This window comes from Trachinotus anak, unplaced genomic scaffold, assembly GCF_046630095.1.
Source record: "Trachinotus anak isolate AG129_WGS33_773 ecotype Australia unplaced genomic scaffold, CSIRO_AGI_Tana_v1 ptg000008l, whole genome shotgun sequence".
Lineage (NCBI taxonomy): Eukaryota > Metazoa > Chordata > Actinopteri > Carangiformes > Carangidae > Trachinotus > Trachinotus anak.
In genome coordinates this window covers 1,366,301-1,388,380 of record NW_027273859.1, presented here as the reverse complement: position 1 = coordinate 1,388,380, position 22,080 = coordinate 1,366,301, and the positions used below count along the sequence as shown (strand labels likewise).

At 40.6% G+C, this 22,080-nt stretch overlaps 1 protein-coding gene across 6 annotated transcripts in view; it reads right to left on the bottom strand.

Annotated features, from left to right (window-relative positions):
- The window catches only part of sh3glb2a (SH3-domain GRB2-like endophilin B2a), a 36,055-nt gene extending 17,364 nt beyond the window's left edge, over window positions 1-18,691 (bottom strand). For 2 of the 6 annotated variants that reach the window (XM_071481778.1, XM_071481781.1), the window contains exons 1-6: window positions 18,397-18,685; window positions 17,720-17,861; window positions 11,425-11,436; window positions 5,186-5,314; window positions 3,332-3,465; window positions 2,044-2,136 (exon numbers count right to left, since the gene is read on the bottom strand). In XM_071481778.1, the coding sequence (XP_071337879.1) occupies window positions 2,044-2,136; window positions 3,332-3,465; window positions 5,186-5,314; window positions 11,425-11,436; window positions 17,720-17,861; window positions 18,397-18,459 (573 nt within the window). In that variant the 5' untranslated portion in view covers window positions 18,460-18,685. Of the gene's footprint in view, window positions 1-2,043; window positions 2,137-3,331; window positions 3,466-5,185; window positions 5,315-11,424; window positions 11,437-17,719; window positions 17,862-18,036; window positions 18,357-18,396 lie in introns of those variants that run through there. The other 4 variants (XM_071481783.1, XM_071481785.1, XM_071481784.1 and 1 more) reach the window with 4 other exon arrangements.
- Window positions 18,692-22,080: the final 3,389 nt, after the last annotated feature.

The window sequence follows — 22,080 nt, the reverse complement described above, 5'->3', positions numbered from 1 at the left end:
TAATTCACTGACTAATCCTCTGCAATTGGGACAGTCATTGATATTACTAACCTTAAGGCTAGTTAGCAGTAGTTTACCATGCACATGCTAACATGCATAACGACTGTCAACATCAAACTGATAAAAGTCAGACTTTATTCTGTCCAACAGTGAAAACAAAAAAAAGTTTCAAGAAAAGCAGGAGTTCTGATATTCATTCATTCATTCATTCTTACATCATGGTGAAATGGTGACAGGCATTTTCAGTTAGGACCTTCTGTTTCAGGTAATTTGAGGGGGAGGAGCCAGGGATCGAACCACCGATCTTCTGCTCTACCTCCTGAGCCACAGCCGTCAGATTTAAGTACAACATCTTTAGTCTTATGGCAGCTGCTGGTAAAAGGATATCAGTCTGGAAACGTCTTAGAATGAGAAAAACTGGATTTTCTAAGACAACAGATCGAAACAAACTGTGGTCTGTCAAAGATGTTCTATTGGCCAACTAGGGACGTCCTCATGCACGGAGTACAATGAACTATAAACCATCAGTCTGTGTTTAACAATGAAATCCTGTGATTAACAAAACTTTGGTCGTTGTCTTGTCACATGAGAATTTATCAGAAGGAGGATGCATACTGAAAACTTTCATCATGGGCTTTGTCATTTGTCTGTGGCCTGTCATTAGTAATTGTGGTAACAGCTGCGTGGGAAAGTTTTTACTGCGTTTACCGGCAACACATTGCTCTTGGATTATAAAATAAATTTTTCTAAAATCTTCAACCTATTAAGGAAATATGTGACTCATGAGCTTTTTTTATCTTGAGCATTTTCTTCAGTAAAAACTCCACTACTGAGATAAGTTTAATCGAGTTTCACTGAGTACAGTAGGTACTGGTTTATTGGTTTTTTGTTTAAGGTCTCACTCATGTCTCACTCGTACACGAAGACGTCGTCAGTGTGTTTGTGTGTGTGCACCAGCGGATGCCTTCAGACTATATCTGCCACATTTTAAGATGCTGCTATTTAGTCCTGGCTCAGACTAGAGCAGTTTTAAAATCTTAACTGATTTTAAAATCAGGTTGCATCACACACATAAGAAGGAACTCAACATGTTATCGTCTCTCTAATCTCAAACATGCACGCTCTACAAGATTTGAAAATAATGGTGCATCACACACTACAGGATGTTATTAAGATTATCCTGCCAGAGGAAGACTGGATCTGTAAAACGCTCACATTACCAGATAATCTGGTCTGAACATCAGTCCAGGACCAGATTTAAGGGTTAAATCAGGGTTAAATCCGGCTGGTACCCCAGTAGTCTGAGTCCGGCCTTACAGCAGCTATTACACGTACATTTGGTTAATTATTTCTAATTTACAATCCAAATGTATTGTACTTAAATCTCCAGTCACAGAAAATAAAGCAAATCTTTCCACCATGTAGCAAATATCAGCATGAAGTCCATGCTGGTTTTTAAATAAAGACATTCATGAATAAATAAATCATCACAAATAAAAATGATTTGAACACACAGATCCTTTCAGCAGAGAGTTCATCATGTAAAATTTATATTTAAAGATCCACATAGTTTTTTTTATTTTAATTTCAATGCACCATCAGATTTTAGTACAGTTGTTTGAACACTGTTAAATAAACCATAGGAGGTGGCTGGTGGAAACATCCTCACCAGGCACAGCCCACAGTTTTTCTGAATTTGGTCGGTGGCTGGTGTTTATTTCCCATCATGCTCTTTCAAGCTCTCTCTGCAAAGAGTCAGCTGTTTTGTTGTTTTTTTCTCAGTCATTAACAGTTTCTTGCCACTAGTAAATGAATGGCACAGAAAATAAATACAAAGCAAGTGAGACGGTAGAAACGTAACGTGTGCATCAAACTCAAAGTCTTTAAAAATATCTTTAATACTCACTTCACCCTCGCACTGAAAAGGTTGTGGATACAAACAGAGTTAGTCAGCACCAGCAAAGGTTTAATCACATTACACATTAGAGTACAGGACATGTGTGGGGAAGGGGTTAGGGCGGTGAGAGGCAATCAAGGACTCACCGCAGCTTTTGCCTCAGCTACTTTAGCCTTCTTCAGACGTGTTTTACAAGCATCCAGGTCCAGGCGAAGATTCTCCAGAAGACGTCGCTCTTTCTGAAACACAAAATGACATTTCAGAGCACCATTAAAGCTCCATATTTTACTCCTCTCCAGTGTTTTATGTGAAGTGTTGAAATCCATAAGAAGATACATTTGTGGTTTTAAGAACCAGGTGGGGCTGGATGGTGGGTCCAGGTGGGCGGGGTTTGGAGCACGGCTGAGGGCCATGACTGCTTTGTTGTGATATCACAAAGTTCCAGAAGTCCTGACATCTGGTTTTAAGGCTCAGTTTCTGATAACAGGCTGTGTGCATTTCTCTGTGGACTGAGGCTTTTATAGTTTCACAGTATTAATATAGAACCTAGACCTGCTTTATAATCATATATCATATATAATATGGGACCTTTAAATCAGGCCATACCAGGCCCATGGACAAACAGCAATAAGCTTCCTAAAACCTAACACTCATTATTATTGTTATTATCATGATTATTGATAACACCATTACCTATGGGTATTACTGTTACTAGTATATGCAGCTGTCCCTGGTTTCTCTCTCTCCTCCTCCAACCCCTCTTTTTCCTCTCAACCCAACCAGTCGAAACAGATGGTGACCCACCCTGAGTCCGGTTCTGTTGCAGGTTTCTTCCTCTACACTGTTGCCAAGTGCTGCTCGTGGTGGGAAAAGATTTTCTCTTTCTTTCTATTATAATAATGCATGGTCTCGACCTTACCCTCTTCAGTGCCTTGAGATAAGCTATATGATTATGATTTGGCACTATACAAATACAACTGAAATGAAATGACAGGACTTTATCTATTGTATCAAGTAGAGATCCCAAAATTTCCAAAGATGTACATTTTGATAAATGTGTATAAAACAAAAATTATATTATAAATTATATTAATATTTTAATGTTCATTCTAATTAATTAGGTGACACGAATTGCTCCATCGCTGTAAACAATCATGATGAAAAACAGCGATTAGTCATGTTCAAATGTTGACTATTAAAAATATGACACACCATTTCATGTATACCTTGGATAAAATATAATCTGAGCCTTCAGCTGCCACAGATCTGTCTCTACAACTGTAACCTTGACCCAGTATTGTATACTGAATAAAAACATGAGAAATAAAAAAAAATCCTTCAACATCATCCAGAAGATGTGAAGTCATGGGAGAAGTTCTTATGTCTTCTACTGGAATGCAACAACCTTGATGATACTGGACCATTAGGACTCACTGAAATAGTCTTCCAATCTCCTTCCAGGAAGTTCCTGAGGGGGGTCAGGAAGCTGATGGCTGACATTTGGAGGAACTCCCTCTCTGCTGCTCCTAATCTCCTCTCACAATCGCCCACCTTGATCAAAGTGCTCCCTGCAAAAACACAGATTAGATCCAGTCACCACAAAGTCTTCACTACAGGACAGTTGAAGATACTCTAGTTTACAAGCCCCTGAATCGGCACCTGGCTTCTTCTTCTGTCTGTCATAAGATGAATCCACCATTTCTGGCTGAAGAAAGCCTGTTAGTTAGACTCATTTCAATAGTCATGTATTTGTTTCTCAAAAACACTTTCCTTATATTATTTTCTGCTATTGCCTTCTTTGCATCCATATTTCTGTCCTAATTTTGGCTGTAGTGCTTTAGAGGAGGTTCCAAAATACTGAGAAATAACCTAAAAATATTGTGATATTATTTAAAGGCCATATCTCCCAGCTCTGTGTATGATGGAGACAAAATGTGGACTTTTATCACCTCCTGTTTCTTGACTCAAAGTTAAACATAGATTCAATAGAAGTGCTCTGGGGGAAGGAACGGGGGCCAAGGTCCAGTGGCTCTTTGTAATCTACACCTCATAAATAATAAAAAGTCTGCAGCCATGATACTGTGGCACAACAACAACAACAACACACAGAGCACAATGTTGTCACCTGGACAGAAAAAGTAATTCATTGAACCAAAAAAGTTAAACGTAACTATGAGGTGTGGACACAGGGCAGAGGTCACTGGTGTTTTGTGCGTCCTACAATGCAACCAATCACAGAGACAAAGAAGGGAAGTTGAAGAGTTAAAACTGAGTCTCCAGTTAGAGTGCATGGACTTTATTGTCCACCTCACTGGAAATTTGTCTTTGGCTTCTCCCAAGTAGAGTAAAAATAAATAAAATCCATGTAACACAACACACCAATACATACATTTATAACATAAAATAGTGCAGATGAGCAGGTAGCAGCAGACAGGTTATATAAGTACTGGAGAGCAAATCTCAAATAATGAGACAGGTAACACGTGTTCCCTGATGCAGTCATTCTGTGTTCAGGGCCTGTACAGCATCTGGAATGAAAGACCTCTTTTATATCCTACAGCCTGGGTCCCTGCTGCAGTGGCCAGATGGAAGCAGTTCAGACTCTGCGTGTAGTGGGTGTTTAGTCTTCCTGTGTACAACATGGTTAAATATATTGCAAAGGTGTTGTTGTGACTTGTCAATCACCTTCACTGGAGTTTTGTAGGGCATGTTTACTTCTGCACCAAACCAAGCTGACCTGTAAGAGTGACGTTATCTTTCAGGAGAGGACCTGATCATGAGTGACAGCTGCTGCTCCCTCACTCGCAAACTACAGTCAGTCAGCCTTATTCACAGACAACATGTTGACATGTCACAGTAGAAAAAACTCAGGTTTAAATAATAACCCCCTGCCCCCACTGTGCCGAACTGCAGTTGAAGAAATAACCAGTGTGTATTATAGGAGAATACCAGTTCACTTGTGTGTCACGGCATTTCATCATTTGCACTAGCACAAAAACAAAGCCAACACCTGTGCCTGGATACATCTTCATCATACGAGTGAGTGAAGAGGAGCAGGCAGACTTGTATCGAGCAGTCAGGCGACCTTTCAACTCACTGCGTAGATTCTTTCTGAAGAATGCAGTTCCATGTACAGCTTGTTTTTACACTTGGCTGGGGTTCACAGACATTATGAACTAGGTCGCGTCCAGATGTGGTCTGGCCAATTCGATCACATTGCAGACATTTACAGCTACTGTTAACATGTTTTCCCTGAGGCATATTGTGTTCAAGTGTTTGCAGACTCACCATATGGAGTTCCTGGACCAAACTCCTTTGCAGCATCCTCCATATATTGACCCAGCAGCTCTGCATTGGTAATTCTGGACGGTGCCTTCCTATCCAACTTTTCATAGAGAAACTCCTCAATTCTGGCACCTGCATTGAAAGTCAAGAAGAGTTTAATGTACAGCTCAGATGGGGAAGAATCCAGCTCATGAAACCTTTAGTTCTTTTACTCCTCACTCTGATTAAATGAAACTACACCCAAAAATAATTACGTATGTATTACACTGTTCCAACAAGTAGGAGATAAACTGATCATCTGATCGACAAAATAAGAGGAAGTCATTATTTTAATAAAGGAGTTTGGAACTGGATAAAAAAGGCATATGAAGACAACATCTTGTGCACTGTGAACATGTGGCCTTGGTAGTCAAACATCAATGGACTAAGTAGAAGTGATTTACTACGTAAATTACACTATTACATAACCACAACAGATGAAAGTAAAACTGCTCATTTTGCAGAACTTTAGCGGCTGCGGAACATGTTCAGATGTTGTGTAGTAGCTTTCATTTTAAATTGATAAAATTGTAATTTTGTCCACCAGTCCACTCTCAGTAACCCACACAGACAAAGTGAAAATAGGTTTTTAAATTTTGTTTTCCAAATTTATTAAAAATCCAAAACTGAAATATCTCATTTACAAAACTCTTAAGACCCTTTGTTGTGGCTCCAAACGGTGATCAGGTGCTTCCTGTTTGCTTTAATTATTCTTGACATGTGTCTACAACTTGACTGGAGCCCACACACCTGTTCATATAAGGTCCCACAATTCACACTGCATGTCAGGACAAGGACCATGAAGTCCTGTGGACTCCCTGTAGACCTGTGATAAAACTGTGGCAGGGCTTAGATCAAGACAAAGGTTTAAAACCAGTTCTAAAGCTCTGATTGTTCCCAGGAGAACAGTGGGAACAATAACTGTGAAGTGGAAGAAGTGGACTCTTCCAGAGTTGGTGTCCGGACAAACCAGAACATGGGAGGAGGAACCAGGGAAGGAACTTGGTCAGGGAAGAGACCAAGAACCCACACTGTGAGTGAAAGACACATGACAGCCTGCTAGAGTTTAATCTATTATTACACAGCTATGATTATATACATTTTTCCACAAGTATATTTAGGAGCTGCAACATCTAATAAGATTTCTGCTCAATATTACAAAGCCTCATGTCGAGGTAAAGACATCAGAGCCTCCTTACTGAAGGTCTCTCATGTTTCTGGACAGTCTTATTCTTTGAATTATTCTTTTTTATTTTTTTGCTCACATCTTTGTTATTGATCAAACCAACACAAGGGTCATGACTAATTTTGGTCAAACTGATCAGAAAATTCACTGAGGCTTTAAGAGAGGACTCAGTAACTGCTGTGGCAGAAATCTGCAGCCTGCACCATGTGTGCACAGAAATGGTTAACAATGGTTTCTACACTCCACATACACAGACACATCACCACACTGGAGTAATGAGGGAGAACATCTTCAACCAGTAGGAGATGATGTGAGGACAATATTAACAGGATGAGAGAGAAGTGTGTGAAAAGTGGGCAGCCCTGCTCTGATTCTGGATCAGCTCCTCTTCTTCTGTCTTTCACTGTTCAATCTAATCTCTTACAGAGGGTGTCTTTCATCATTCTCTCTGATGACGTTAGATATGACTGTGTGGTTTTCTGTCCACATTCTGCACTAAACTCCTGTTCAGGCTAACAGACTATGAACTATGAGGCTTTAGTGTCACATGTGCATCTGTGTTGATAAGTAATATTCAGGCTCACTTCTCATCTCAGCTCCAGTAAAGTGCTGCTGGATTGACAACAGTAAGAGAGTCCAGTTTTACAAGTTAAAGGAACAAGATTCTCTGGTCTGATGAGACAAAAACTGAAACCTCTGGTCAGAGATCCAAAGACTTTGTCTGCTTATCAACTGGCGAATACCATCTTTATGGTGGTGGCAGCTTCATTCTGTGGGGGTCAGTTTTGTTTTTTTTAATAAATTTGGCAAACTTTCTGAAAACATGTTTTCACTTTGGTTACTAACTGTATACTGATGGGCAATTATCCATTAAATCTACAACACAATAAAGTGAAGGGGTCTGAATACTTTCTAAAACCACTGTATCACCTTCACAGTGTTAAATCATTGATGCATTTACCTGAAAGCAGCATTTTACTGTTGTAGCTGCCCTGCTGCTGAGTCTGACTGTGGTATTTCTACACTGTTGTTGGATAGTTTATGTTTATTAAGTGAAATCTTTATCTGCAGAGAAACCTGTGAAGGAAGTCTAACATTTATTTTTGAAGTAAAAGTGCATGAAACTGCACAAAATCATCCAATCATCCAATCAGGTGTGTGCTTAGTGTATTACTTTTTTTGTGTTTTCACTGTAACTTAATTGTGCTTAACACATGTAGAGTCCTATTTGGGAAAGCTTTCACCATCAGCCACTTTTGGGTGTAGTATTTATTTAATCAGGACATGAGAGGCTCCTTCATCCACCTTCAGCATCTGTAAATACAAAGTAACTATTGCAGAAAAAACATGGAGGACAAAATAACATGAACTCCTTGCAATACATCAGGGTGTATTAACTACTGCATGTTTCAGTGGTCACCAGAGGAACTTCACAAACATGACTAAATGATGACTTCAAAACAAGACAAATTGACTTGTTAATCCCTCTGACACGGTCAACACAGATGTAGTGTAAGGTTTCTGTTAGTTTGTCCACTTCCTGTCATGTGATCAGTAAATAAACATCACACACTATAACCTAGAAACTCTTAGAGTCAAAACCTCCGACTCACCCCAACATTATAAAAAGAGCAGGTGATCTTTTGATGTCCAACCCCTGCATGTGATGTACAATTCACACATGACTGTGACGTCTGTTAGACTTGGGTGGTATATTTGTTTTCAGACCAAAACACCTCCAAACATGTACAGGACTGTGATCCACCAGGAGGCATCTGATTGGTCCAGATTCATTCTGTAGCAGGACAACAAGTCCAAACACACAGCCACAGTCAAAGAGCTATGTTCAGAGACCAGAAGAACAAGGAGTCCTGCAGCAGATGGTCTGGCCCGCACAGAGCCCTGACCTAAGGATCATGGAGTCAGTCTGGATCACATGAAGAGACAAAAGAACTGAGGCAGGTTCTCCAAGATGCTGGAACAACATGCCTGCTGAGTACCTGAAGAACTGTGAGTAGGTGTACTGAGGAGAACTGGTGCTAAAACTATTCAACATTATTTTTATGAACTTTACTTTTAGTGCCTGTATGTTTAAATCTGATTGGCTCTGTGCAGGTTGCGGGTTCCAGCCAATCAGCCAACAGTTATTTAGTGGCCGGACATTACAATGCAATAATAGGTAGGTCATTATCAGATATTCTTCTCCGAAGTTAGTCAAGTCCACCTTCCTCTCTACGGTTAGTTGGTGTGGACCAGGTGTCACTGATCGGTGGTGGAGACCTCCTGAAATGTTGTGGATAATGAAATGGTTCCTCATGGCCTAAATATTTTGTTCACCTTTAAACCTTTTCTGTAATGTTTTGCATTTATTTTAAAAGTGTCTTTTTTTTAACCATCAGCTCTTAACAAGGCTTTGCTGCCTCTGACTGTTGTTGTCGATGCAGAACTCGTGGAAGTGGTTTTGTTTCTTTTGGGTGGGGGTGGAGGATTGTTGTCTGTAGGTTGGTAATCACATGATACATCCTTTATGAAGAAAAACCTCACTCCTGTCACATGCCTTATGTAGCATCATATCAGCTGATTTGGTCACCCACTGATTGTAAATAAATTTGTCCAGGACATTCTTACGTTCTTCTCTATTTTTTGCTGTTTCCTGCTTTTTTTCCTGAACCAACTGAACCTCACTGTGGGTGAAGCTTGTCTGTTTCCTCTTATGAAATACTGGACTTTTATTAATCAGGTGATCAGAAACACCAAGCCTCAGCTACAACAGATTTCCTGCCCCCTAGTGGACAACAGTAAGTTGATGGCACTTAAAGCAAACTGGTATGGTACTTTCTGGTATGGATTTAAAACACCTTATTACCATAACACCACCCAAGTCTAATGTCTGCCACTCAGGATAAATTCACACCATGGAATAGTTTAATCTATTATTACACAGCTATGATTATATACATTTTTCCACAAGTATATTTAGGAGCTGCAACATCTAATAAGATTTCTGCTCAATATTACAAAGCCTCATGTCGAGGTAAAGACATCAGAGCCTCCTTACTGAAGGTCTCTCATGTTTCTGGACAGTCTTATTCTTTGAATTATTCTTTTTTATTTTTTTGCTCACATCTTTGTTATTGATCAAACCAACACAAGGGTCATGACTAATTTTGGTCAAACTGATCAGAAAATTCACTGAGGCTTTAAGAGAGGACTCAGTAACCAGCTGGTTAACAGGTCAGACTGTACTTGTGGAAAACTCTGGATGCTGTGGCAGAAATCTGCAGCCTGCACCATGTGTGCACAGAAATGGTTAACAATGGTTTCTACACTCCACATACACAGACACATCACCACACTGGAGTAATGAGGGAGAACATCTTCAACCAGTAGGAGATGATGTGAGGACAATATTAACAGTATGAAAGAGAAGTGTGTGAAAAGTGGGCAGCCCTGCCCTGATTCTGGATCAGCTCCTCTTCTTCTATCTTTCACTGTTCAATCTAATCTCTTACAGAGGGTGTCTTTCATCATTCTCTCTGATGACGTTAGATATGACTGTGTGGTTTTCTGTCCACATTCTGCACTAAACTCCTGTTCAGGCTAACAGACTATGAACTATGAGGCTTTAGTGTCACATGTGCATCTGTGTTGATAAGTAATATTCAGGCTCACTTCTCATCTCAGCTCCAGTAAAGTGCTGCTGGATTGACAACAGTAAGAGAGTCCAGTTTTACAAGTTAAAGTCGGTTTACTTGTGATGAGGATCACAGCCTGTGAAAACAGTTGTATTATGGGAAATGTAGGATCCAATGAGTCTGGAGCTGCTTCTTCTGCTGCTCTAGTATGAACCAGTCTTTTCTTGTGAGCTGTCTCTTACAAGTTACTGAAGTTAGTACATCACAACATTTTCTAAATCAGGAAATGATCTGCAGGAACTCTTTGGCAGAGAAGTGATTAAAACAAAAGCAAAACAAGAGTTAACAGTGATGTTTGTTTCCACCTCTGGAGACAGATGTTGGTGATCAAAGGAATGAAGTTTGATGCTGTACTCACATTTCATTCAGACTGGTGAGTAAACAGCTGTTAATGCTAACATTAGCTATGTAGCAAAAGCAAAACGTACAAATAGCACTTTTAATTGATGGGACTCATCACACTGTGTATCATTTCTTTTCTGTGCTCATGATATTAATATTTTAATATCATTCTTATCTGTAGTTTCCTCTACATCTGTATTAGGTTCAGTCAATGTTTTTAGGTGCTTCCACCCTGATGAGACATTGTGATCTCTCAGGTCAACTTCTCTAACTACTGTTAATACAGTTAAAACTACTGTTAATACAGGCTCACTTTGCTCTGGTTAAGAAGCTGAGGAGAATTTCCTTTCTCTGACCAGTTTTTATCTTTAAAAGCACCTAAATGTTCCTTGGACTTACTCCAGAAACCTAAATTTCTTCTCTGTGTACTTTTAAGTGAGGGATTTAACAAATGATATTTTGTTAGTTTGTACTGAATTTAAGCCAGAGGGGTCTCTACACTACTCATCATGTTCAGGCTCCTCTTGGTCTGGATATAACAATGACAAGTTCACCAATCTGACAGGTTAAACCAGTAGTAGATCCTCTGAACATGGACAGAATACCAGTTATCATGCTTCAGTTTATAGCAAGAAAGACAAGCTTTAAAAAATCCCTTCCATAACAGACAAATTAAACTGTCCGGTCAGGCCCAGTGGAAGAGGTGTAATTAAAAGGCACAATCTGTGGTTAACCCACGTACGTTATGTGCTGACTCAGAATCAGCTGTGAGTCAGAGCAGGATTTAACTCTGGTCATGTCCTGCTTGAAGTGATCAGCCCTGAGGTCACACTGATGCTCTGAGTCTCTGAGCTTAAAAATGGATTCAACCAGCTTTGATCTCAGCACCATGTTCATCAGTGATTTCTCTTCTAATACTAATTCAAAGGCATGAAAGGTTTCCACAGCAGGAGACTAGAGTCAGGAGGCAGGATACTCACCAGTGTGATCAACTGTAGCATGAAGAATCAAAAAGTCACACATTAGAGCCCCCCACTCTCCAGTCAGTCATCCCATATAAACCTATAGATAGTGCTAATGTGCTACATTATGTACAAAGTGTTTGTTTTACCACACCAGGACCATACCAGTGGTTTGTATGTTTCAGCCTTTTAACTACAAATTTCATTTGCCTTTATTTTTTTGTCAAAGTTGCATTTGCAAGCTGAAGCTTTTCTGTGGATCCCTGTGGAGTTTTTGACCGTTAGTGGCGCTGCAGAGCAGCAATTTTCTGATAACTGCCCAACAGTTGGTGGCAGCAGTGCACAGAGAAGCCATGTGCCAACAAAGCAGTGAAGGAAAGTCTAGTAAACATGGATCTAAACTATGCACGTTTCTAAATATTTAAAAAAGCGGCTTAGCACACAAACAGTGACTTCAGAAAATATTCAGATCTTTTATTGTGTCGCAGATTTAACTGTAAATGGATGAAACTGCTCATCATTCTTTTGTACTGTCCGATTATTACAGTTTAAGGAGCAGTCTTTGGACATGAAACAGTGCGTTCAGAAAACATGCACCACACGCCCTCTCACCTGTTTACAGTCAGCTCCGCCCAGTGAACACAAACCAACTGGACAACAGAGATACATGCCCAAAAGAAAATGCCACATTTTTGGATGGAAGAACATTTTCAAAGACTCGGATATCAACAGGTTTTTGGATATGCACAAATATCAGAGCAACAATCTTTTAATTGGAGTTAATCAGAACATGAACTGCTGCATGTAAACCATGATATTAGTGGAATATTAATTTTCATCAGCCGTGTAACAGCTTAGAAGGAATATCGTCTTTTTCAGATAAAAGCAAAAGCTGGAAAATCTTGTGCTTGTAAACATAGTGATTTTAATGTTTGTCACAGGGATTACAATTAACTGAAAATACATTTTACCTAGGCCTGTCAGGACACGACTTATTGTACAATATATGGATATGACTTTGATCATTTTTGCCTGTTGTGTTTTCATGTGTGTTTGTCATAAGAATGTCAACTACATTTTAACCAACAAGATGCCAGAATAAACAGCAGGGTTTCTTCTACCATTATAAGATTTTTTTTCTCAGCGCTAAATAAGCAGAAAAAAATCAATGCTGAGACACGTTTCACTGTCATTTCTAGTTGTGCTGCATAATTTCAGCCTAAAAGTTTGTCAGAGTAAGTTCAGATGGACTTGGTTATAAAGCTGCACTCCACAGCTCAGGTGTGGGAATGAGAGAGGAGAGCCAGCGTTTCTTATATACAGGCTCTACCTGAGCAGCCAACAGGTAGATAACATCACTCAGTTTCAACTTGATACAAACATCATATAATGTCATATTAGTAATATAATATTAGATAATATTATATAATTATGTTATTATAATCTTTGAATGGGTGTTCTTACATTATTATGCTATTATATCATCATCAAATTGGAGGCATAAAATGGTCTTGACGATAATATCGTTTATTGTAATTATTTCTGTGACAATATAACATTCAACAAAAGCAGTTACCATGAAAGGCCCTGATGCACCTGACCACAGAGTAAAGAGTTTAAATGAGAGATTTATGTTATTTAATTTAATAAATTTGGAAACATTTCACGCTTTCATTTGATCATTATGATTACTGAGTGTTTTCATTTCCCCTTAAAATGAAATCAACAACACACAAGTGTGTAAAAAGTGAAAAGTCTGAATACTCTCTGGGGCCACTGTACATTCAACACATTTACCTGACTTCAAGGCTTCATGCATGTTGGTGAGAAACACTGAGTTGTTAACAAGAAAACTCCACAGGACACATTTAAAATTGCTGTAATTTTAGCAAATGTTACTAAAAGTTGACTTTATTCAAAATGAAAAATTTGACTTCTCAAATGTAATGAAGGAGTGAGGTCTCTGCCCCGTCACAGCTGTTTACAGCAGCTCAAACATTAATCCTGCAACAACAACAGTGTGTGGGAGAGTACATCATTATACCTTTCATCAAACTGGTTTTGACAGGTCCCCTGGTCCAATCATAAGGTGCCACGTCACCTAAGTCCCTCCCCTTTCATCCAATCAGGGAGCTATATTTTACTATAAATCCTGCCTGTCTGAACCAGTTTGTGCGTGCCAGTCATAGATGGGGGTGGGGGGGATGAAAGAACCAGCCAGCTCTGTTTCACTATCAGCTTAGCTTATCTAATCGAGCCTAAACTCACTGATATGCAGGCTGTAGAGCAAGGGAGAGATTAGCAACATCTCGCTAAATGATCAGATGGCCGTCACCTTTTGAGAAATTTGAAAAACTTGTAAATTGTGGTGTTTTAGGCACACACATGTGTGACCATTTACGGACAATGGGCATGTGCAAGCTGGTGTAAAAAGGAAACTACTGTCTACTCTCAGTTGTACTCAAGTGATTAGTTGCAGAAAATATTACAAAACAAGGAGAGCAAAGGCAGTTGTAGCATTAACATACAGGATTTCAATGAATAACAACTGCTAGCAAAGACAACAAGGTGAGAAACACTTGTAATTCATGTTTTCACTACTGGTGGCTAATAAGAGCCAATCAGGGAGAGACCTGATTTAATGAGCCATTCGCAGTTTCACTGTACCGGCCGTGTTTACGTCATCGTTTCCATAGGTTTCAGTTTTTGCCCATCCAGACTACAACGCAACCCCGGAGTTTCCAAACTAAAACGGAGCCAGCAGCGTTTCCAAAACTCAGTTTCTCGAAAACTCTGGAGTATGGACAGGAGGCGAAAACGTAGCAGAAGTGATGCATTTTTAAATGAAAACATAGTTGTAGTATGTACTAGAACCTAGTGCTGCATCTGACACCATCAATCATAAGATTCTATTACAGAGACTAGAACATGTTGTCGGCATTAAAGGAATCACACTAAGCTGGCTTAAGTCAGACTTATCAGATAGATTCCAGTTTATTCATGTTAATAATGACTCTTCTATCATCACTAAAGTCAGTCATAGAGTTCCACAAGGTTCTTTGCTTGGACCAATACTTTTCACTCTATATATGCTTCCTCTAGGAAATATTATTAGGAAGCACCACAGTGTTTCCCACAGACCAGGTAGCAATTTGTGGTGCTCCACTGACACCGTTGGGGGAATCAAGTGTCACAGTGTCGTGGCAGTCGGTGGAGTCAGTCATTGTATGCAGAGTGTATGCAGACGAGTGTGTGTGCATGCACCAGTGACGCGCTGGTTGATTTTCCCGCGCACTGCTGGCATATGCGTGCTTGTCTGTGTGTGTGTGCGTGTGCGCGTGTCTGTGTGTGTCCGAGAATGACAGAGAAAGAGCGCTATGCGGAGATGAATGAACGGAACGATATTACGTTGAGAGCATAGACTAGAGGGAAAACAACAACAACGGGAAAAAAAAACCAAAAAAAAAAATAGAATCATTCTGTGGCAGTTGGTCTCCATTCTGTGCCGCACCGCCACAGAATGGTCTATGTATGGGAAACACTGCACCAGATAAATTTCCATTGTTATGCAGATGACACCCAGCTGTACTTATCCATGAAGCCAGATGAGACTAACCAGGTAACCAAATGTCAGGTGTGTCTTAAGGACATAAAAAACTGGATGACCAGTAATTTTTTACGCATAAATTCAAACAAAACTGAAGTTATTGTACTTGCCCCAAACACCTCAGAAATACACTATGTGATAATATACTGACATCACCTTGGCCTCCAGTGCTACAGTCAGAAACCTTGGTGTCATTTTTGTCCAGGACTTGTCCTTTACTTCACATATAAAGCAAGTCTCTAGGACAGCCTTCTTCAACCTGCACAATATTGCAAAAATCAGACCCATTCTCTGTCTAAAGGATGCTGAAAAGGCTAGTTCATGCATTTGTTACCTCTAGACTGGACAACTGTAATTCTTTATTGTCAGGATGTCCCAAAAATTCAGTAAAAAGCCTCCAATTGATCTAAAATGCTGCAGCATGAGTAGTGACAAGAACTAGGAAACAAGATCACATCTCTCCTGTGTTAGTGTCTCTGATTGGCTCCCTGTTAAATCCAGAATACAATTCAAAATCGTCCTCAACTACAGAGACATTAATGGTCAGGCACCATCATATCTTAAAGAGCTTACAGTTTCCTATTTTCCCAACAGGTCACCCCGCTCTCTAAATGCAGGTCTATTTGTGGTTCCCAGAGTTTATAAGAGAATCGTAGACAGAGCCTTTAGCTATCAAGCTCCTCTCCTGTGGAACCATCTCCCATTCTGGGTCCAGGACCTACACCCTCTCTACCTTTAAGACCAGGCTTCAAACTGTCCTCTTTGATAAAGCTCATAGTTAGGGCTATCTCGGGTATGTCCTGAACCATCCCTTAGTTATGATGCTATAGAGCTAGACTGCTGGGGGATTCCTATGATGCACTGGGCTCTCTCTCTCTCCATCCCTCTCTACATTTACGTATATCATACTTCTTTATGCCATTAACTTTGTTTTTTTTCTCTCTCCCTTAGTTTGTGCTTCTCCACTTTCTCTCTCTCTCCGTTTCTGCAACAGGATCCAGATCCACCACTACTTATTATTGCTATTATTACCACTGTTATCTATTATTATCATTGATAACACCATTACCTATAGTATTTACAGCTGTTCCTGGTCTCTCTCTCTCTCTCTCCACCCCCTCTTTCTCCTCTTAAACCCAACTAGTCGAGATTCTTGTGCCGTAATTACTCTTTTTCTTCTTCGCTCATGTCGGGGAGCGCGTTCCCGTTGTGGCGATCGGCTTTTCTCTTAGGCTTGGTTTTTCTGCCCTTGTTGTTTTTGTTGTTGTTGAAATAGATACTTCTTAGAGAGACTCTTATCAGGACTCTTAGTATTCACATTTCGCAAATTCCCCACTCCCTACTCTCATTGGTGTTTAAGTTTATTTATTGTTTATATTCATTGGCTCACGAATTCCCCTACCACACATTGGTCCCTACGGAGGCAGGACTTATAGTAAAGTACAGCTCTCTGATCGCTCAAGGGGGAGGAGCTTAGTTGATGATGTGGCATCTTCTGACTGGATGAAGGGACCTGTCAAAATCAGTTTGACAAAAAGTATCATGATATACACTTTTGTGTGTTAGACAAGTGATGACTTATTTGCCCTCAGGTCATATGAGAAATTTATCTGCAGTTGAGCAACGGGTGTTTACAGATGGCTACATTGAAACAGAGCAAATACACAGAGTAAATAAGTACCATGTTTTTGAGGTTTTATAAAATGCACATTGCCGAGGAGATGGACACCACAACTGTTAAACCAAAACAAATACAATTTTTTTTCTCAGGTGAATTTCAGGTTCAGGTCATTAAAATGCTCTTGACCAAAAAGGGAGAAAATCTAAATTTTACTTGCATGCAACTTATTTACCATGTGAAATGACTTCATTTTGACACAAAAACAAAGGTAGGTTTATAAGGTATGTTTTGCAATACGATCAGAGGTTTTATGGGTGAAAACAAGCAATGCCACCAGAGTGGTCCTATCAGGATTTTTTTTGTATATTTTTTTTAGTAATATTTAAGTATGAACTGACTATTATATGAGTACTACTACTATTGTACTGTCTAATAGTATTAATGACACTGATGGCAAAAAGAAATGCAAAATTCACTGGATTAGACTGAAATTTCATAAATACCTATAACAAATATAAAGTGTTCTGTTGGTACAACAGGCCTTTAGTGTTTCCATTAACAGGTGACACACAGTATTATCCCATTCCTACAATGGCCATCTGTCACCCTCACAAAGAGGTCATAACCACCACCTTCATCTTTATCTTTTCAAAAGTGACCCAGTTGAACCCACAAGGTCAAACAGCACCAGTCATGCAAAGGTTGTAGGGTCTCACTGTATTGTTTGTCAAAGGCATTACAATAAATTGAAAATGTTCAGTCATAAGTGCTCAACCAATTACTGTCCAGAAAACATTGTTTCATTTTTCCATCAGTGTGACCAAGTCCAGTTTGGACTTTAGTTTGTTGTACATTATTGATATTTGCATCACATGGCAAATATCAGGAGTATAACGTGTCTCTTTTTAATGAACTCTTTAACCACCATTATGAGTGTTGTATTAATGAGTTAATCATCCTCTAATGCTGCATTTTACAACAGTCATGCATACTCTATAAGGAGAAAAAAACTGCACAGCAGTAGCTGTGCTAGAAGATAACATGTAGTCTTGAATAATGACAGGATTGGTGTGTTTGTGTCATACTTGGGTTGGGCTGCAGCAGGACCTCGGTCTGTCTGTAGATTTTCTCAGTCCAGTTTTTGGTGCAGTCTGCGCGGCTCATCAGGTTCTCAAAGTGAGCGTCCAGCTCAGTCTTCTCCGCCTGGCCCAACTTCTCCTCTGTGAACTGAGGTCGAGCAGACACACAACAACACACACTCTCACAGGTTAACACAACTGTTTCTTATTAATTATGACTGAAAGCTTAAGGAATACGAAATGACATCATGACGAGTCTACTCAGTCTCTACTCAGTTGACATCCTCTTCCGTGCCCTCCCCACTTGTCACCATCAAACTTACCCAAACGAATAAAAGCTAATGAATCAGGTGATACATCTGTTACAATTTACTCAGCGTTTTTAACCGACTCCGTGGTTGTTTTGTATCAGCGACCGGTGCGTTAGCTTGCCTTAAACATAACGTATCATTAAAGTGGCTAACAACACTGTCGGTAACAGCATTCACACGGCGCTACGTTTAATTACAATATCGACCGTTAACTGTTATCAGGGTGTAGCTGAATGTTAGGTAACTGGTGTTTTTCTATGCTAACATGTACCGTAACGTTAGCTCAGATACTGTACCGGAACCGTCGGTAAGTAACGTCGGTAATGGCTGCCTATCACGAGGCGTCAGCACCGTGCACGAGCATGTCATTACCTGCACGGCTCGCGTGAAGAACAGCCCGGCACCGGAGGCTAATTTCTTCACGTTAAAATCCATCGTGTTCGGAGCCGCTCGCTGCTGGCGCGACGCTGGGAGCAGACCACTCGACACCAGCTGCTGTGGCAAACGTCAGAAACCACATGACCCCCGCAGCATAAGGGTAGTTACGTCAAACGTGTCTCACCGACAAACCCGCTGGAAAGAAAAGCGTTAAATGTGATATCTCTCTTTATTTCAACAGCACGCTAAGGATAGACAATGCTGTTTCATTATGAGGTTATTTATTTACTTTTTCAAATAGTGCAGTACCAAAGGTTGGTCGGTAGATGTCACCATGTTGGCTGTATAAAAGTACCGTCTACGGCGCAGGGCTGTAACATTACAGAAGGCTTCGCTTCCCCAGCTCTAATGCAATACTAACTGCTAAGGAACATGAAAAACCTCAAAAGATGAAGATGTGTGTGCCAGCTCTCTGTTGACACTTGGTATCCACATTTTTCTTTTTTCACCCCCTTCCTGTCAGCCCTGGATTAAAAAAAAAAGCGGAATTTCTGCAGATCTATTTGAGCTTTTTATTTTGAATGTTTACCGGAAGTGTTAGTATGCTGTTGTATGATAGCATATCAACCTTCTGGCCCTATGTCTGGGTCCTCGGCCATACTTCCACATCTGTGCAGATTCTGGCTGTCAGCTTGTATTGGCTGAAACCTGGAGAACTTTCTATGTGTGCGCCAGAATTGGGCCAGATGTGGAAGTAGCATCTGAAAATCAGGCTGTATGGAACAGATAAGGGCTGTGGAACCAGGAGTATACTGGGCCAGAAGAAAACAAGCATGTGGCCCAAGTGTGGGCCGGATTTATTTGTCTATAGAGACTCCTGATAACCACAGCTGACTCTGTCAGCATCAAAGCCAAGGCATGTGGACCAGAGGACCTTTCACTTCTCATCCATTCTGTGTCTAAAGGATGCTGAAAAACTAGTTCATGCATTTGTTACCTCAAGACTGGACTACTGTAACTCTTTATTGTCAGGATGTCCCAAAAATTCAGTAAAAAGCCTCCAATTGATCCAAAATGCGGCAGCACGAGTACTGACAGGAACTAGGAAACGAGCTCACATCTCTCCTGTGTTAGCCTCTCTGCATTGGCTCCCTGTAAAATCCAGGATAGAATTTAAAATCCTCCTCCTCACCTACAAAGCCATTAATGGTCAGGCACCATCGTACCTTGGAGAGCTTATAGTTCCCTATTTTCCCAATAGGACACTTCGCTCTCTAAATGCAGGTCTACATGTGGTTCCCAGAGTTTGTAAGAGCAGACTGGGGGGCAGAGCCTTCAGCTATCAGGCTCCTCTCCTGTGGAACCAGCTCCCAGTGTGGGTTCGGGAGGCAGACACCCTCTCTACCTTTAAGATCAGGCTTAAAACTGTCCTGTTTAGTAAAGCTTATAGTTAGGGCTGGCTCGGGTATGTCCTGACCCATCCCTTAGTTATGCTGCTATAGAGCTAGACTGCTGGGGGATTCCCATGATTCACTGGGCGCTCTCTCCCTCTCTCTCTCTTGATGACTTCATGCCATTAACTTTGTATTTTTTTTCTCTCCCGTAGTTTGTGCTTCTCCTCTCTCTCCCTCTCTCTGTCCTCATTCTGCAGGTCTCTCTGCCTCGGGAGCAGCAGGATCCAGATCCACCACGACTCATCTTTACTATTAACCACTGTTACCTGTCATCATTATTATTGATAACACCATTACCTACACAGCTGTTACTGGTCTCTCTCTCTCTCTCTCTCTTCTCTCCTCTCTCCTCCCCCCACCCCCTCTTTTTATCTTCTCCTAAACCCAACCGGTCGAGGCAGATGGCCGCCCACCCTGAGCCCGGTTCTGTTGGAGGTTTCTTCCTGTTAAAAGGGAGTTTTTCCTCCCCCCTGTCGCCAAGAGCTTGCTTGTTGTGGGAACTGTTGGGTTTTTTCTCTGTAACAAAGTAAGGTCTTGACCTTACCCTGTAAAGTGCCTTGAGATAATGTATATTATGATTTGGTGCTATACAAATAAAATTGAATTGAATTGAATTGAATTCAATCCAAGAGGCTTCTTCAGTTGTGCTTTTCATCCTGTGTGGAATTATCCTTCCTTTGCCTTCAGGAAAGCCATCTGTTCTCCTGGTGTTGTTGACCTGTACCTGTAGGGTTTGGAATTTTTGTGTCTCCAGAAATCCTTTTACCTTTATTCTGTTTATCCCAGGTTTAATGTGCATCATAAACATAAACCTTTATCCCTCTTGACTGAGGACGGTAAAAAAAAAAGTTGGCTCACCTTGTGCAGTAGCTGCCGTGTCCCGCTCTGTCTCCTGTTTCCAATTGTTTTCACTGTCCCACCCTAATTTGTTGCACTTCTGTCTGATTGTCTCCCCTCTCCTACTGCATTAAGGCCCATTCCCAAGTCCCCTTTAAGGCCTGAGCCCTCTCAGACTGTTCTTATGTCACCAGGTAAGTGATTGAATGTAAGAGGCTGCAAGGGCTCACAATGGTGTCAAGAGGAATGAGACAGAACTTTGTGACATATCACGTAACCTTGACATCAAAACATTTTTGTTCTATTGTGGGTTTGGGACTTTGTCACTCTCCCTTTTCTCCCTGTTTGTGAACTCAACAGTCATGTTGAATCAGATCTGATGACTGCAGATTTGGAATTTATCATCATGTCATCATAGGATAAATAACTGAACACAGTTGTGAAGATGAATCACCGGTGAGTGAACTGTTGGCATCATGGGTCCTTAGCAACAATCTGAGTTGAGCTGCGCTGAGCTCAACGGGCCTCTTTTGTATTTGGAACAAAGAAGCATGTGGTCTCACAGACCATTCTGGTTGGGCTGAAGCCCAACAATGATGTCACAGTGAAGTTAACCTTTGACCATTTAGATATAAAATGACACTTATCATTTTATCCTATTAAACATTTGTGTTAAATTGTGTCATAATTAGCATATGAATTCTTGAGTTATGGCCAAAAACTTTTTGTGAGATCACAATAACCTTTGACCCGGGACCACCAAAATCTAATCAGTACTACACAACGTTTGTTCCTGATAGACTGCATTCACACGAACAGGATGGACATGTTGTCACGTGACCTTTGACCACCAAAATCTAATCAGTTCACCCTAGAATCAATGTAAAGATTGATGCTGAATTTGAAGAAATTCCTTCAAGGGATTTCTGAGCTATTGTGTCCATGTGAATAGGATGGACGTCACAGCTGTTCTCTTGTGTGGAGTCATAAAAATATGAAGATATCTCGAGTTTTACACAAGGTAATTAAATATTCAAACGGGTGTAATCGGTCTCAAAACACAGACCTGCAACTTACCTGAGCTGTGATCTGTAAAGAAGAGGAAATTACCTATCTGACTCCTTCAGGCAGAAAATGAGGGTGTGAGACACTGAAACTCAAGGTGAGTTGAAGTAAACCTGTCGTGAGCAGGTTGTGGTCACAGAGCAAACCGCTGGAGAAACAAAGTTTATCTGAATTATACTTTCTTTAATTTTGGGTCTTAGCAGCTGGTAAAAATTTCAATCTGCAACTGCTGTGTACCACCTGAACCATGTGGTCCAGATTCACATCCCAGCTGCAGTACAAGTGGTGGGTCATTAGGGTCCTTGTTTGAATGCAGCTGCCA